The sequence below is a fragment of the Fundulus heteroclitus genome, chromosome 15, assembly GCF_011125445.2.
Source record: "Fundulus heteroclitus isolate FHET01 chromosome 15, MU-UCD_Fhet_4.1, whole genome shotgun sequence".
Taxonomy (NCBI): Eukaryota; Metazoa; Chordata; class Actinopteri; order Cyprinodontiformes; family Fundulidae; genus Fundulus; species Fundulus heteroclitus.
In genome coordinates this window covers 16,806,237-16,823,705 of record NC_046375.1, presented here as the reverse complement: position 1 = coordinate 16,823,705, position 17,469 = coordinate 16,806,237, and the positions used below count along the sequence as shown (strand labels likewise).

The 17,469-nt window shown below is 41.0% G+C and overlaps 1 protein-coding gene across 1 annotated transcript; it reads right to left on the bottom strand.

Annotated features, from left to right (window-relative positions):
- Positions 1 to 1,534: 1,534 nt before the first annotated feature.
- pou3f2a (POU class 3 homeobox 2a) lies at positions 1,535 to 4,584 on the bottom strand. Its single transcript, XM_012868833.3, has one exon. The coding sequence runs from the start codon at positions 4,262 to 4,264 to the stop codon at positions 3,122 to 3,124; it is 1,143 nt and encodes a 380-aa protein (XP_012724287.2). The 5' UTR covers positions 4,265 to 4,584; the 3' UTR covers positions 1,535 to 3,121.
- Positions 4,585 to 17,469: the final 12,885 nt, after the last annotated feature.

The following is a 17,469-nucleotide window of genomic DNA, read 5'->3' as shown; positions in this document are numbered from 1 at the left end:
ATGCTGATTTAATTTTCCAGTCGGACTTGGCACCTTCCCACACAGAGATACCGCTGATCTTAGTATCATTGTGCTTGTTTGACCAGCAAACTGACTTGAGTTGAATCCCATAGATTCTCAACGGGACATGGCCAAGAGGAAGATGAGAAACACCAGATCAAGCAGTGCACATGAGCTGAAGGTCGCTTTCAAAGCAAATGACCTTCATCAAAACTCAACAGAGCCACAGGCCGATCACCTCCATGCCACACTACAGAGACACAATGATTAATGCAAAATAAGCCTCGACTTAGAACATGGTCATACTTTACAGCAGGCCAACATTTCTATATTATTTCTCCTTTTTTACTGACCTTTCATAATCTACTTTTTGGAGGAACTGGGTTTTGGTTTTACATTAGAAAGAAAATGTTTTTTTTTTTTCCTGTTTATTTGTTTTTTGCCCAGAATAATCTGTTCTAATCCCTGTTCTCTTGTATTTCTCCTTTTGGCTAATGAGTGAATGAATGAATAAAAAAAGTAAATAAATAAATCAGCGAACCTTTAATCTCGCTTTGAAATCTATGGCGTGTATGGTCCTGTCGTAGCTGGATTTGACCACTAGGTGACAGCAGCGCGCTGCATTAAAATTGACCATTGCCCAGCCACGTTATAACACACACCGTCAATTTGACTAAACGCAACCAAAAACCATTTAGCACAATGTCTGAATCGATCCTAGTTTAAATCGCAGTAATTTATGGAATTTTTTATTATTTTATCGTTAATATTTTGTACTTGTGAACACCCCCACAACGCCTGAAACCAAGTGAGGCGCAGAATCACTGAAAAATGAAAACCCGGCTGAGGTCACATCACTTCAATCCCGAGCTGTAATCAAAACACATTCCTCGCGATATTTCAACGTTAAATTGCGTCATCGTAAAATACATTTTTTTTTTAGGTTTTCATCCAGAGCTCTCTTGTTTACACACATCAACGGGATAAAACGGGCACTTTTGTTATTATATTTTAGTATTAAAGCCCGTTAAAGGAAGCTTCTTGTTTATGTGTCAAACAAATTAAAATACTTTGCGTCCCTCTGTGCTCCAACTCATGACCTGTGATCGTCCTGATTACTGCACCTTATTGCCACCACCCAGAAAAGGCCCACAGCTTTGGGAACGCACAGTCTAACAATTATTATTAAATGCTAATAAACAAAATCACTTGCAGAAAGTATAAAATGCATCTGTCACCACTGTCAAATAATTTTAAATTTATTCTAACCCCATATGGTGTGTATTTCAGACGTATAGGTGATTGAGTGCGGCTATCTATCCGCACAGCAGTATCAATGCGCACATCTGCAAAACAGCTGAAGGACACTTCCAAGCAACCGAGACGAAGCGATAAAATCCGTAATTAAAATGCAAAGACTGGGACTGATAAAAAAAAAATATAAAAAAAGAAAAGAAACAGCTTGTCACCAGTGTTGCCCCCCCACACCCCCCACCCCCTTGAAGCTCAATAAATATGCAGCAAGCCTGCAGGATTGTAGAAAACCAATACGATTTAATGACAAAAAAGCAGATAGAAATTGTGCAATTGTTGATTTCATTTCCCTCTTTGCTGAATCACAGATTTCAGGTCGATACATTTTTATTTTGGTTTTATTGTTTTTTTTTTCTTGTCTTGTCTTTACCCCATCTCTTTTACATCAGAAACTCAAACTAAGCTGAAGGATTTCGGGGTTATAACTCATAAATTACTGGGTCTTATTTTTAAAAATCTTTTTTTTTTTAATTTTTTTTTTTTGTTTGACAATAATCCAAATAAAAACAGAAATTGGATCTGTGTGTGTTGCAGATTCATACTTTTAACTATTGCTTTTTTTCTGCTGATTGGCAAGAATAAAAGAGATGGAAATTATCATTATGATTATTTACAATAATCAAATAACAATTTGCCTGCAGCCATCAAAATTCCTCAATTACATTTGAGTTTCTGACCTTCGAGATTTGAATTAAAACGTGTCAGAGATTTGATCTCCAACTTCTGGAGGACATCCCCACTGAAACATCTTACATATCAGATCATAATCACAGGATTAAGGTGGCACAAGAACACGTGTCTGTGTTTGTGCTTTGGCACAGTTTGACATGAAAAAATAATAAGAAAAGAAAAACAGTTGACAAACATAGTAAAGCCACAGTTTTTTTCTTTAAAAAACACGGTATTCTCAGTGAACGAGGGTCACTTTAAAGATCTCCCTCCTTGTTATTATTTAAAGAGAGCAAGGCCAAAAAATGAACTGGGTCGTTTTGAATGCTCCAGTCGGACAGTCTTGGTCTGTTTCGTCACAGCATTTTGGGGAAAGTAAATAACCAACAGCAAAAAACACAGTGTAAACGGACGCACAGAAAGGAACGCACGGGCCAACCAATACATACACTTTAATATTATCATCATCATCATTATTATTATTATTATCATTATTATTCACATTATTATAATTATTATTCGTAGTAATGGAAGTAATAGTAATTGTTTTATATTATTCTTATATGTATATTTGTTTGTTTTATTATTTTTTAAAGATAACGTACGCAATAATAATAATAATAATAATAATAATAATAATAATAATAATAATAATAATAATAATAATAATCGTTTGGCTGGTATTGGGCTACAGCAGGTGTCTGCCATTTCAGCCCTCTCTTTTGCCACAAGCTGCAGGATCCCTGTCGCTTTTGTTATGATGGAAAGATGGCGTTTATTTACCCAGACTAACTGCAGCCTGTTCCTATAGCTTTCCTGCTGCCTTTCTTTAAAGATTGACGCGGAAAATGTCGATGCTTTTCCCCCATCTTTTTTTATTTTTATTTATTTATTTTTATTCTTCTTGCCCATTTTGGTTAGCACACACTAGCTCATTATGCCTGGCATGAAGCCATTCTACACATCTCTGCTCTGAGTGTTTTTAGCACCGGGGTGCCACTCTGCATCCCTGCGTTCGTCCAACACTTAAAACTGGCTGAAGTCCAGTTCCAGCACTGAGAATTTAACAAATAAGAAGCCGCCTCCTTCAGAGGTTCGTGTTTTCTCCCCAAATAACAACGAAAATACTGGACAGGGGTCACTGCACAGGAGTCTGTCCTCCGTGGTGAGGAGGGGTGTCCCCGTACATGTCCTCCCCTCCTGGTATCTGTCCCCCAGCGGGGGTCATTCTCTTTTCCTTCTGCCGCCGGTTACAGAACCAGACCCTCACCACCTCCTTTTCCAGCTGCAGGCTGTCCGCCAGGGAGTTGATCTCCGCCGCTCCAGGTTTGGGGCATTTCAGAAAATGGCTCTCCAGAGCGCCCTTGACGCCCACCTCGATGGAGGTCCGCTTTTTTCTTTTCCTCCCCTGCGCTGCGATCTTATCCAGGCTGGTGGGGCTTCCCGACGTGGAGTCCGCCTCCTCCAGCCACTTGTTCAGCAGCGGCTTGAGTTTGCACATGTTCTTGAAGCTGAGCTGCAGCGCCTCGAACCTGCAGATGGTGGTCTGAGAGAAGACGTTCCCGTAGAGGGTCCCCAGGGCCAGCCCCACGTCCGCCTGGGTGAAGCCCAGCTTGATCCGCCGCTGCTTGAACTGCTTGGCGAACTGCTCCAGCTCGTCCGAGGTCGGCGTGTCCTCGTCCGACTGGTCCTGATGCCCCCCGTGCTGCTGGTGGTGGTGGGCCCCGGGGCCGCCCCCGTGCTCACTGAGGTGCGGGCTGTGGCTGTGATGGTCCTCGTCCCGCATGGGGTGGTGGTGCATCCCCCCTTGCTCTCCCCCCGGCATCAGACCGAAGCCGGACTGGGAGTACACCATGCTCTGTCCCTCAGATGTCGCCATGCCGGTGATGTGCGTCGTGGCCGTGCTGTTTCGCCATGCTCTGGCGTCGTGATGCGGCTGGTGCGCTAGGTGAGGGTGTCGCTGTTGCTGCTGCTGCAGGCTGCTGGAGTTCTGCAGCTCTTCTCGGTCACTGTCATGCAGTATGGGCTTCACGTCCTGCTCTCGGAGGGGACTGGACGGCCACGGCGCCCCGCTGTCACCGTGAGAGAGCGCCGCGATCCACTGGTGCGCGTGGCTGAGCGGATGCCCACCGCTCGGTAGCGTGCCGTAGTCGTTCTGGAGCAGGGTGTGCGCGTCCCTGTATGCTGCCGCCTGCTGCATGCTCCCGGACTCCGAGTGCTGCGGCGGGGCGCTGCTGGGGGTGGTGAGGACGCTGTAGTGGTTGGACGCGGCGGTCGCCATAAACTCTCTCGGAGCCAGAGTGGTAGCCGGAGTTAAAGAGGGAGGCTGCCTCTGACAGGAACTCTCTTTGCGCCACGGGGCAACTATAGTCGTCTCTCTCCAGCATCTCCCGGGCGCTGTGCCAAGGGGACGCAGAGGCGCGCACCTGTGGTCCGCCTCGCTCCGCTCTTTATTGGCCGAGAACGCCTGACAGATGTGGTTACCCCTGACAGCACCCCGCTCATTGGTCACGGGAGATTGTGCTGAAACCCCAATCAGTCTGGCCAACAATGCGAGCAGTCCTGCAGCATGTTGGCGAACAAAGTGGAAGGAGAAATGTGGCAGCTGAGTTCGAAACACGTAAGATACAGCACTTGGTCGAACTTAAGAAATAAAATACATTTAGTTATAGTCTGTTACTCTTGATCTGGGTCAGTGGGTCAATTTCATTGGTTTCATGCGTAAAAACGATGCGTAAAAGTTTTAGACCTTCCAATTATGTAATTGTGTGCTCAAAAACAAAACTCTGATCATCCCAACAAAGAAAATGACTCCAAACCAAATACTTCTAAGACATATTGCAGGGATCATGAGGAATAACTCCCAGCTGCCTCTCTGCCCTCAGGACGCTGTCCAAAGAGAGAGAGAGAAAGTGTGAGAGGGACCGCGTGCTTCCAGCTTCTGCCCGGTTGCCATGACGAACGCGGTGAATGGAACAACGACGCCCACGTCACAGCTGCAATTCGCAGCTTCTGTTGGGCCCTTCGCTCGGGCCGTCGGGGACAAATAATGCAGGGGAGGGGGTGGCGAGTAAAGAGGGCAGCTGAGGGGCCAAACAGAGAGGAGGCTGCAAGAATGGATCCCTCAGTGCAACGTGCCCCCTCCCACCTGCTTGTTGGGTAAACTTTGGAGATGAAGGCACCCACAGTAGCAGGAGGGGGGCTTGCTTTCCTCCCCCCCCCCTCCCGCTCCCCCCAAAAAACTCTGGGGTTGTCGGAGAATTGTTAAGACATGGTCAATGAACCAATACCCGATAATTTTTTGAAAATGATGACCTGAGAAATTTTACATAAGCACAAGTACGTTCTTAGTTTAGTTTAGTATAATTGTTATTTAACAGACTTAGCATTCTGGGACAGTCAGTATATAAAAACACAATGTTCTTTTAGGTAAAAACACAATTTCTTTCTTTTTATCTATTTTTGTTTGTTTTTGTAATTTACTGTTTCCCACAAAGTTGGAGTGAAACATTTTCACCCCTTTATCATCAAATGATTGTGATAATGTGATGAATTCTTGATAGATAAATAGCCTTTTTATTGACCCGTCTCTTTCAAACATATAGTGAAACTTTTCACCACAGTGAAAAAGAGTAGCAAGTCTGAGAAAAAAAAAATCCTCACTATGGAAGCTTTGTAGCCACATTTTGCAAATTTCAATGCAAGGTAGAACAGTGACATTTCAAATCACTATAAACACAAAATCCTTTATATGAAACATTGGGGTGGCAGCATTATGCTGGAGGGGAGGGGGGGGATACTTTTCTTCAACATGGTTAGGGAAATTGGTTAGTTGATGGAGTTGATGGAAAGATGGAGCTAAATGCAGAGCAGTCCTGGGAGAAAACCTGCAAAAGACTTCTGATTGAGAGAGAGAAAATGTGTACTGACAGTAGCCATGTTTCCATCAGCGTTTTTTTTTAATGTGCTTTTAGAAGTATCACATTAGAAAAGGGTGATGGAAATAGCAAAACTTTCTCCATTTTGCAAACAAGTTTTTATGCTAGCTTAAGGTGGTTTTTGGCTTTTCTGAAAAAGAGTTAATGCGCAAAACGCGAGATGGAAACACATTTGCTGAAAAAAGTTCTGATGTAGAGAACATTTACCTCACATGACTGATCAGCTGTTTTCTCTGTTGGTGTCTTCCCAGATATTTCTATACTGCAGATAGAATTGCATTTCTTTCTCTATGTCTCCGGACAGCATATACCACGGCAAATACTAGTTGACATGACAACAATTACAACTTGCCCATAGCGACACATTCCTGAAAACCTCCGTCCTGTATTTTAGATTTGTGGTCTATGCTAGTTTGCAACCTCTGCTTCCTGTTTCTTACAGCCATGCATAACATCGACTTCTTTTTTCTTTGCGCCATGCCTGTTTCCTGGCTAGCATTAAAAATTGTTGTCTTATTTCCTAAAAGAGCTCAACAAATTTTACTTTTACAAGTGGAGCCTTACTGCTTCCGCTATAGTGCTCCACTTCATTTATATATGCAAAAAGCTTTGTCAGATGTTATTCTGGGACTATTTCATGTTCAATGGACACTGAAACAGGAAGGTAAAAGAGAACAGAAGAAGAGAAGCAGATGAGACAGAATGATAAAAGGGAGAAGGGGTGAAAGAGAAAGAGGAGAGGAAATGGAGAGAGCAATATGACATCCTCGGAGCCTGCTTCTACACGTGCAAAGAGATATATATAAATTAAAAAAAAAACAACCGATAAAGTATTACAGGTAAAAACAACCAATATAACGTCCACTCCTGATAAAATTATGCTTTGCCTAGTCTGGTTATTTGGCTCCAGACCAATAGATGGAAACGTGCCTAATTTGCAGACCACTAGGGGGAGTAGACAACGGTCTGCCGTCTACAGACTTCGGACTGCAGTGATTGACACATGAGAAAGTCAAACTACTATCGTCTCAAGCACTCTAATACTAAGGATGTATATATGCCGCTGTTCTGTAAAACTGTAAATGGTTAAGTGTTTAAAAAGACACAAAGGAAAGCATACTTTTTCTTTCTTCTATCCAAGTTTCCTTTGGGTATCCCAAATAATGTTTACAAGGACCACCGGGCTGGTTCCATGTGACTTAGTTGGTGGATGACTCACCCTAGTGGTCTGGAGCAGTTCTGTTATGTGTAGCTAGTTTGCAGCATTTTAAACTTGCAGTTATTTTTGCTACTTGCGGCATTTTGCTTTTGCATGTGTTTTGATAACCTGGCCTGCAAGATGAATTGTTGTGGTATTTGTGCGTTCACAAAGACACAAGAATCCATATTGTACTGCTCCGGCTTCAACTGTGTGTCTCAGAACAAAAAATGCACGGAACAACATCAACATGGCAGCGCAGGAGGATGCACACGAGTAGCTGCTGCTATCACATCTGTTTTGTACAAATCCACCATTTCGTTTTTAATAGTAAAACAACAAGATGTGCCTTGAGCGGCTTACCTTCTTGTGTTTTCTCATAACACCTGCTGCTTATGTTTTAATTTGATACCGTGATTGGCTAAAGCCAACCTTTGGTAGGCGGGCACCAGGTGTCGCTCTGTCCAATCAGCTCAGGGAGTTCTGCCTAAATTCCCTCCTTTCCCCAAACAGATTCAGATGAAGCAGTCCCAGATCGATAATGTGTAGAACGGAGAGTACTACACATTTTCAGTCTGGCTGGCCAGGTTAGTGCTATGTGTGTCAGCATCATCTGTGTTTGTAGCATGTTTGCACATTGTGCATCTTATTTGTGTGATTGCAGCATTTCTCTTTTGCCGCATTTTTCCATTGTATGTGTTTTGTTTTTGTGTTTGCCTCTTTTTTGTGCTTAGAGTACTTTTGTTTTTGCAGTGTATTTATGTATTTGCTGTGCGTTTGCACCTCTTGGCCACTGTACCTGTGCAAGCTCATTTATCTCACCTCATTCCCCCGTGTCTCTGCCTTTATATATCAGGCTTTCCCAATTGGCTAGTGCTAGATTTTTGAAAGTAGATGTCTGTTAACCTGTTAGTGATCAAGTTCTCATTTCCTGGATTCCTTCTTCGTCTTGCCCCCGTCGGACACCTCATCTGCTTTCTGGACATGACCTGGACTGTTTCCTGACCGCAATATTCGCCAAACCTATCGGACCTGTCAGCTATCTTCTCCCTGCCTCACAGTGTGTGACCCAAAGCCCTACTCACGGACCTGTCTCCAGCCCCAGCTTTTTCTATCTGTCATCTCCTGCTGTTAGGCAGTCAGCATTCTTCTCCATCAGATACTGTTTTCTTTTTTGCTGGGGATTTGTCTGCCTGCACCAGGTTCTGTTTATTTATTAATAAACCTTTTAAAAAGCCAACACCAGCTAGAGTATCTGGTTCTGTGATTTCTCTGAGCATAACAGTTAGCAGTGTGCTGTCAGGCACACAGGCCTGAGTTGGATGTAACAGCAATAAAGATGCTGTGGTAATTTTAATGTAACATTTTCTTTTGTTGAATTTTTGTATGCCAATATCTTGGAAGATATCAGGTGATGCCTGCCAACAGTTGTTCTCTAAGGAGAACAATAAGTAAATGCATCACACTGAATAAAAGCACACAGGATTTTCAGCTATTTTTGAGAATTTCTTTTTTGTGTGTGAAGGGAACACTTTTGTAACTCATACCCATAAAGTAGCTTGGGTTCTGTGTATGAACAGCAATCTGTTCAACCCATGATCTCTTTACTCCAGGAATACCTTATCAACAGGTGCCAGTGATTCAACATTTCAAGAAGAAACAAACATATTTGACTCCCATACACAGATTTTCGAGGTTTCGGGTAGGCACAGGTGTTAGTACTATTCATTTGCAGCAAGAAGATTCTGGATTTGAATCCTGATCTGGGTTCCTTCTGCACAGAGGTTGCAAGTTCTCCTTGTGTGTTCTCTCCGGCTTCCTGTCACAGTCCAAAAACATGGCTGTTGGGTTAATTGGTCTCTCTAAATCGTCTTTAGGTATTTGGGCATCTGGGACTCTTGTTTCCACGGTGTCTGTGTCAGCGCTCTGGGGGGCAGGTCTTTGGCTCCTCACAACCTCTATTGGGCATTTTTCTTATGGACAAACCTTATATACACAAGTGCACTCTCGCAAACATCTACTGGTGCTTGGATTCAGGTGCTTACAGATACACTTCCATACAAAAAACACCCCATCATTAGCTATAGCTATCACTTTATACAGTGTGTATTAAATAATACTATGTATTTTTCAGCGATGTTATCAAGGTGTTGGTTGTTTGTACCTGTAATACTTTATCGATTGTTTTTTCTGTTCTTTTTATATCTCTCTCTGCAGGTGTAGAAGCAGATTCTGATTATATTATATTGCTCTCTTATATATTATATTTCCTCTCTATTTTTCACCTTGTCTCCCTTTCAGCATTTTGTCTCATCTGTTTCTTTTTTTCTCTCTTCTAAATAGTCCTAGAATAAATTCTAATAAAGCTTTATGCATATAAAAATCAAGCAGAGCACTATGGCGGAAGCAGTAAGGCTCCACTTGTGAAAATAAAATCTGTTGGGCTCTCTTTGGCATTAAGACAGCACTTCTTAATGCTACACTGCTGGCAGGACACATTTGAATAAATAAATTGTCTTTAGGTATAAAAAACAAATTATTATTATTACGTATTAAGATTTCGTCGGAGTCCTTATTTTACAAAGTTGCATGTCACCCCAGTGCATGTTTAAACATTTCACGCCTTGTAATTAAGAATAGATATATAGAGCTTTTGCCTAGGTAGCAGAAATCAGAGCTACACAATGTCACACCAGAAATATGTTTTACATTTGTTTCAGATTTTAAATGCTTAATAAAGCTCCAACCTTCAGTAGAAACATTGAAAATGTTTCAACTATTGCCAATCTCCGAGCAATCAGTCAATATATGCATGTGTAGCTTGCAGACTTTTCAAATATGTGGCAGTTTTAGGCAGCTTTAGGTGCGCTACACAGGAGAATTTGCTTTACAATTTTTTCAAAAGCTTTGATAAATAGTAGGAGCCATTGCCACCATTTTTGAGAAATCTTTTTAAATTATGTCTTTTTTCACTCATTTCTTCCCATGTTTTCTATTAATTACAACATCACATTCAAACTGTGTGGTGCATTTTGAAAATTATTGACCAAGTACATTTTAAAAAAGAGGGTGTTTTAGATTCAGCTAGAGCTGTATCCATCTGGGATAGTGGTAAAACGTGTCCAACAGTTAAGTAAAGCTCTGATCTTTCTTTATCCTACCAGTAAATTAGTTGAGGGATATTAAATTTAAAAAATCTTATTCTGCTGAGTCCCCCTGAAACCATGTGAGAGCCCCCAGGGTGTCTTTAGACCTACTTGCAACTCGTTTTAGGGATATGTGATGGAGCTAAACACGAGACAATCCTTGCTGAAAACCTGCTATAAGCTGCAGGAACTAGATAGAGATTCACATTCCAAATCCCAGTCATACATACGGCAAATGTATGTGTTAGAATGGTCCAGTCAAAGTCCAGATCTAGCTAAAAAAAAACCTTGGCAAGGCTTGAAAAATGATCTTCACAGACACTCTCCATCCAATTTGACAGAGCTTGAGTTCTTTCGAAGTGAAGAATGGGCAAATATTTGAGTCTCTAGATTTGTAGAGGTAATGTCCAATAGGTTGCACTGGAACTGGAGCAAAAGCTGGTACTGAAATCATATGCATGTAACAGTTTATGGATTTCGTTTTTCAAACGTTTAGAAAACTATATATCACTTACCTTCCACTTCACAATCTTGCCCCACTATGTGGATAAAATCCCAATAAGATTTATCGTTGTAGCCTGAAAAAAGTGTAAAAAGTTCAAGGACCGTGAATACTTTTGGAAAACGCTGTATATTGATAGGCTAGTAAGTTACCAGAAGGGAACAAGCTGGGAACGGGTTGACTTAAACTGACATAGATTTAATGGGATCGAAAGAACAGTAGTTTATGTTCAGGGGCACAATTCAGAGAATTACTAAATGTGTCACCGGGGGTTTTGGCAAGCCGTGTGTTGAGACAGGCAAAACATATTACTCTAATAGACTAATATGCAAACTACTGGCTGTCCAATTACAGAACTTAATAATGCATAAATGATGCGAGGCCTGTTCTTACAAGTCGAAGGGGTCGCTGTTAATTCAGTCAAAGGCTGCTGGGTATGGCTGCTAACAGACTCAGCAGGTTCACACACATGCTGCCTCCGTTTGCCTGCGCGTATTCAAGAGTGGGGGTTAATGATGAAGATTCTGAGCGTTAAATTAACAGTAATTATGTGGCCCCATAGCTGTAAAGATTCAATTTGTTTCCAAGCCTAATGGCTCTAAGTGTCCCAATGTGCAGGCTAAACTGTATGAGACATTTATGATGTGTTGCAGATATGATTTGAAAAGCACAGAGTACATGGAAAACATCTATGAAAGGAGACGTCTGTGGGTTTTGGGGAACATAAAGGAGGTTGAAAGAACCTAATCTGATTTCAACGTGCAGGTTGTACAAAAACCCAACTTAATCCAGATGTGAAAAGCCGTTTCTATTTGTTGCTCTTGTGCAAATAGTGCCACCTGCTCTTCTTTGCTGCTTTGACCTAAAAAAAAAAGCATGATTGAAGTGTGAGATGAAGCAATTTATGTGAGTGAACCGGCAATTTCTCCAGACCAATATGTGACCCTCTCATGTCCCTCCCCCTGTGGGAACCCTAACACCGGGGGTAACTGGGGCAGGAAGGTGGGGGCTTCTTTATGCTGCCGGACACAGGGAGATAATGGCCATTCCTCCACAGCTGGCCCTCACAATCAAAGGAAGAGGGAGCTTGGAGGATTCCAGCTTTAACCAGGCCTTTGTCTGGGCTAATTACATCTGAATGCGAGACCCCAAGAACCCTCCTCCCTCCCGGAGCAAAACCTGCACAGAATACCCCAAACAGCCCTTCAGCAAGGAGGCAGAGTGCACAGACACTGTGTGCACACACACAGTAATATATAAACCCGCAGACTAATTCACCATCCTTAAATGTTAACTCTCTCACTCACACGTACACATCCACGGACTCTGAACTCATTCATTACTCAGAAACACATCCCCATCCCCAGCAGGCTCTCATCAAAGTGCTGTGCCTCACTCGCACACCCTCACTTGTGGCACTTGGCATTAGATCAGATCTCAGTTTGGTGCTCTTAGAAGAGATAAGGAGGTCTTAAAGGACTTAGGTTGAATAGAAAACACAGTGAAGAGCCGTTCCCTCATGCACCCGGATAATCCCAATCTATACCCTCTCTCCAGAGCCCCCCCCCCCCACCCCCAACCCCCAAACCTCCTGTGCTCAACTCCATCTGTGCCCTGAACTATTCAGTTCAATACGAGCCTGAAAAGCTGCTGGGTGATGTTTGGTGTTTGAGGTAACGTCTTACAGGGTGACATCAGTTGTTCATAATGCAACACTTTCTAATTGCTCGTCAAGTATTAGTTAAGGTTCTTGCAAGAACGCTGACGTTTCAAAGGTTTCTCAAACAAAAAAACTCTGTAATTCAACTGGAATAACTCAGTCCAGGTTTCGACACATCTTGCGTTTGCATTTTGTCATGTTTTGTTTTCTTGATGCCAAAAACATGGAAAATATGTCTTCCATAAAATTCAGTGTTCAGTGTAGAATAATCAATTGAAACTCTGAGTCCAGAACACCTGAATGTTAAACAAGAGATGATCAAGTACTTTCCTGATTTGTTAAATCAAAATCAGCAAAGAATAAATAGCCCTCAAGTTTAACATCAATTCAGCATCTCCATTCAGAAACAAAATTTGTGTTTAAGTCACAACTGACAGATCATTGTTGTTATTGTTCACTTGGTGCCACCTGATACACAAGCATCCTGGACAAAGAGCCATGTTGCCTAAATTAGCAACTGCTACAGAAAATAATTGCTTTTATTCCATTTTTAGATATATGTATCCATTGCTTTATGTATATCAGTTTAACCTTGCTACTAAAATAGCAGAGAATAACTTTTACAATGTCAAATAATTTTGTGCGTGTAAAGGACAAGAGTCTCATCACAGTGAATTGCAAATTTTGTCTGGATGATGATAAATGTCTCTCAGTCCTGAAGAACTCTACTTCAAATTTGAGAGGAGAAGCAGAGAACAGCGACGGCAATAACAGCACTGAGGCCAACTGAATGGATGGTCAATTGTGATGATGACTTTTCAAACTCTAGCTTTTAGTTTAACTGAATATTTGACCCTGAATAGAAATTAATAAATTTGCTGCCAGATAAATAGTGGAAGAGTTGCTACAGTATGGCTAGCCTAACTGAAAATAATATTCCCAAGACACCCTTCACATAGAGTACAGAAAATAGCACATATGCAAGAGCTAGTGGCAGCAACTTCAAGGGACATTTTTAAAAATGCTATTAAAAGCAACTTTTATAAATGACAGTGATGCTTCTTAAGCTACATAAACTGTGTTTTGGTTTTGCAGTAATCTAATCGTCTCAGGTTAGATCCTTAGATTCCCTAAAATGTTGGTTAAAGTGTTTGTGATGCTAGGTTAAGAGAGAGAATGAATGCATCAGAAATGTCACATTTTAAGCCCTGCAACCACTCAGAAGCTCTTGTCTAGTGCAAGAAGCGTTGGGACTGCTGAGGCTGCAGTCCCCCCTTGTGGTGACTGAAGGGCAAAGCAACTTAATACAACTGTTACTTTGGACATGAAGATGCAAAACCCTTTTAGAATCAGAGATGGTAGAAAGAAAAACATTGTTAGCAATAGGTCTGTTCAGAACAGGAGAGAATAAAAACATTTGATTAAATATCTTATTTTTGCTACTGTTTACATACAAGGCAATGTTAGCACAGCAGCACAGCCAGCCGCTACAGGAAGTTAGAAGTTAGTAGGTAGCCACATTGTTGCTTAAGTGTTCACTTTACAACCACAAACCTCAGCATTTTCATTTGGGATTTTATTTGGTAGACTAACACAAAGTAGCACACAAATGGACAATGGAAGGCCCAAACTCTGGAGGAGCTACAGAAATCTACAGCTCAGGTGGAAGGATTTGTTAACTGGACAGCTGTTAGTTGTGCACTTCACAAAAATGACCTTTATTGGAGAGCTACAGTGGAACGGTTTAGATCAAAGCATATCCGAATGTTAGGATGGTTCAGTCCAGACTCCCAGATGAGCTTAAGCTATTTTGCAACTGGGAAAATAAATTTGACAAAACAGTCTTTAGTATTCTGGTGTGGATTCTGGTGGAGACATACAAAAAAAAAAGGCTTTGCAGATGCAATTGCAGCAAAAGATAGTTCTATGTAGAACAAAGGCATGCTGCCCTTTTTATATTTTTAAATGTGATAGCATTTCCATCAGAGAATGATCATGACTATGTGAAAATGCTTGCAATTGGTTGTTGTAACATAATATGTATAACATATTGTGTTGTATAAGTGTTACAAACATTTTTGCATAGTATCTTTATTAATGTAACAAATGTATTAGGTAGTGTTTAGTTCTATTTCTGAGGTTTTTAGTTTTATTTTAAGATTAACCACCATCATTAAAGTTTCTTCACCAAAGATTTACTTGCTGCCAGTGTTCAAATCACGGGCGATTCTATATGGTGACCAAGAGGAGGCCATTGCCAGCCCTGAAATCTGATTGTTCACCCCTGTGGGTCACCCCGGATTGCCTGTCCAGTTCAGTAGGGTAAGAAGTACAATACACCTATCAATCAAAGGGGACAGCTCGCCTCTCTTGATCAAGGATCAGATATGAATTAAAAACAGTCATATAGACAGTACATTTGAAGTTGACAGCTGATTTCAGGTCAACTATGTATCTGTGAATTAAGGGTCACAAAATCCAATACATGAAGCATCCTGGTTGGTTTTGCCTTGGTCACGTTGACCAACTATAGGGAGGAAGTAGAAGGTACTTACCTCAACTTTTGGTTTAAGATATAAGATATAAGACAAAATATTTTCATTGGAGCAATGGAAAAATGGTGCCATAAAAACAGAACTTATGTTTATATTAGAACTGCATGAATATCATTATCAAATTCTTTACCTACATGAAATGTTATTTCAAAAAATGATTCAGAAATAAAAATAGCAATTTTAGTTACTGATGTCATCATAATGCAGTTTTGATTAATTGCTATCTTTCCCCCAGCGACAATTTACAATACACATAAAAAAACACAGCAAGGATATTGAAAGTTACTTCAAGAAAAGAAAAGTGTCAAAGTCAGCTACTGCTAGTGATCATGACTCTGGAGGGATCAGTACCAGCAAGAAAAAAGCCAGGTCCAGGCAGCTTTCCTGGGGAGGAAATAGTGATGGACAGCAGTCAGCTCCTTCTACCCAACGCTCATATTCACATAATTTGTGTGTGTTCAAGATTAAATCAAATTGTGCCTGTGATTTCACACACACACAGACACACACACACACACACACACACACACACACACACACACACACACACACACACACACACACGCATGCACATATGTAAATATCAAAGAAAGAGCAACAGTAATGTAATATCACCATTTCAAAAGCAAAGTGTTTACTGATGCCTGTCTTTGTAGGAAGTGCATCAACTTCACTGGAGCAGTCAGAGTGTCTGAAGCACCTTCTGTTCATCCTGGTAATTGAAATTCTGTCAATTACCAATCTGCCTCTTTTTAACCATGACTTAAAATGTTTTTTATTCTAATGTTGGCCAACGATTACATGATGCTGGTGTAGTATATAATAGTGGTTTTCAAAGGATGTAAAGAATATAAAGATGTGAGTTTGAAAGATAAATTAAGTTGGATAACACCAGGAGCCATTTATTATACTAATGATGCAATTTATGATCTTCATGCCCTTCTTCTAGTGAAGACAATAATTCTGAACAAATAAAATAGCACTTGATGCCGATGACGTGAGGTTCTTCATGCTGCCCCAAAACATGCTGCACCATCTGGACTGCATGATAAATATGAACATTTGATCTTTTCGTCATTTACACAATACAGTCAAATTAGTATTTCTTGTCTGAGTATGTATAATGTAATATACAGATCACTAACTTTTAATTGCATGAAATGCTAATGTAAAAATATTGTTGTTGCCTATCTTTTTAGCTGACAAATTAGTTTTGTGTCATTTTCAGATATTTTACGGTCTGTAACAGCCAGTCCATCTCCTAAGTTGAAAGTCTGCCCTCAAACAATGCAAGGCGAGCGACAAAGATGCCTCAGCAGTGACTGGTGCTAACAGTATCCTTGGTTTGAGTATTCGCAAAGCCAAGACACCTCTAAATGTTTTGCTTGTAGGCATTTATCTCACCCAGATACACCAGCATTGGTTTTCACATCATTGCCAGGAATCTGCAATTAGAAAAAAAATGTATGTACAAATTTGCAGAGTTTAAAGTGCATGAAAAGTCGGAAGATCGTGTTAATGCAACATTTGCATGGGGGCAGCACTAAAAGGCAGTTCTCTGTGATTCTTCTATTCATGATACCATTAATGAAGCATTCAGATAAAAGGTTCATGGGAATCAGAACATTAAAACTGCTGCTGAAGTACTTCTTTTCACTGCAACACAAAACATTGCCCAAAGGGGTCACCGTGAGACTGAAGAGGTAGATAACAGAGGGTATTTTTTTTTTTAGAAAATGTTAGAGCTGATTGCAAAGCATGGCCCAGTGGTACAAAAGGACAAATAAAAAATGAAGGGAAGACAGAATACCAAGTACATAAGTTCATTAATACAGAAGGAAATCTTGGCATGGCTGGCCACTGTAGTCTCTAAAGACATTACTCAAGATGTGAAGATAAGTCAAGCTTTCTCTGTAATTGCTGAGGAGATCTAAAAAAGAAGGAGGATATCTGACCACTCCTTTTTTATTACTGTAGTGGAGCAGTGCAAGAAGGTTTTCTTGACTTTCAACAAGCAACTAAGTTAGATGCAGAAGGACAAAATAACTCACTGTTTGGAAATATATGGACTTTGGTACAGATCCAATCTTGTTGGACAAGGTCACGATGGAGCCTCTGTAATGAGAAGAAAAGCTGAAGTAGAACCTGCAGATTATCTGCATTTTATTGCCCATTGCCTCACCCTGGTTATTGTTGATGCTAGAAACGCAATCCCAGATGGTGACAGTTTTTTGTTGTTTTTTTCCTTGTTGTTAAAGATTAGTGTTTACATGTCTGGGTCCCATGTTCACCAGAAGTGGCTTGATACTCAAACAGAAAGTAATGGAAGTCAGTCAAGGAGCATTGAAGAAGCATAGTGACATGATATGAGTATTTAAATAAATAGACTTTGAAAAGTCTTATGGCTCGTTTACCAGCTGTACTTCATGCTCTTCATGACATTGTTGTGGAAAAATGTCAGACAGATCTAGATCCCAGAGGTTTACC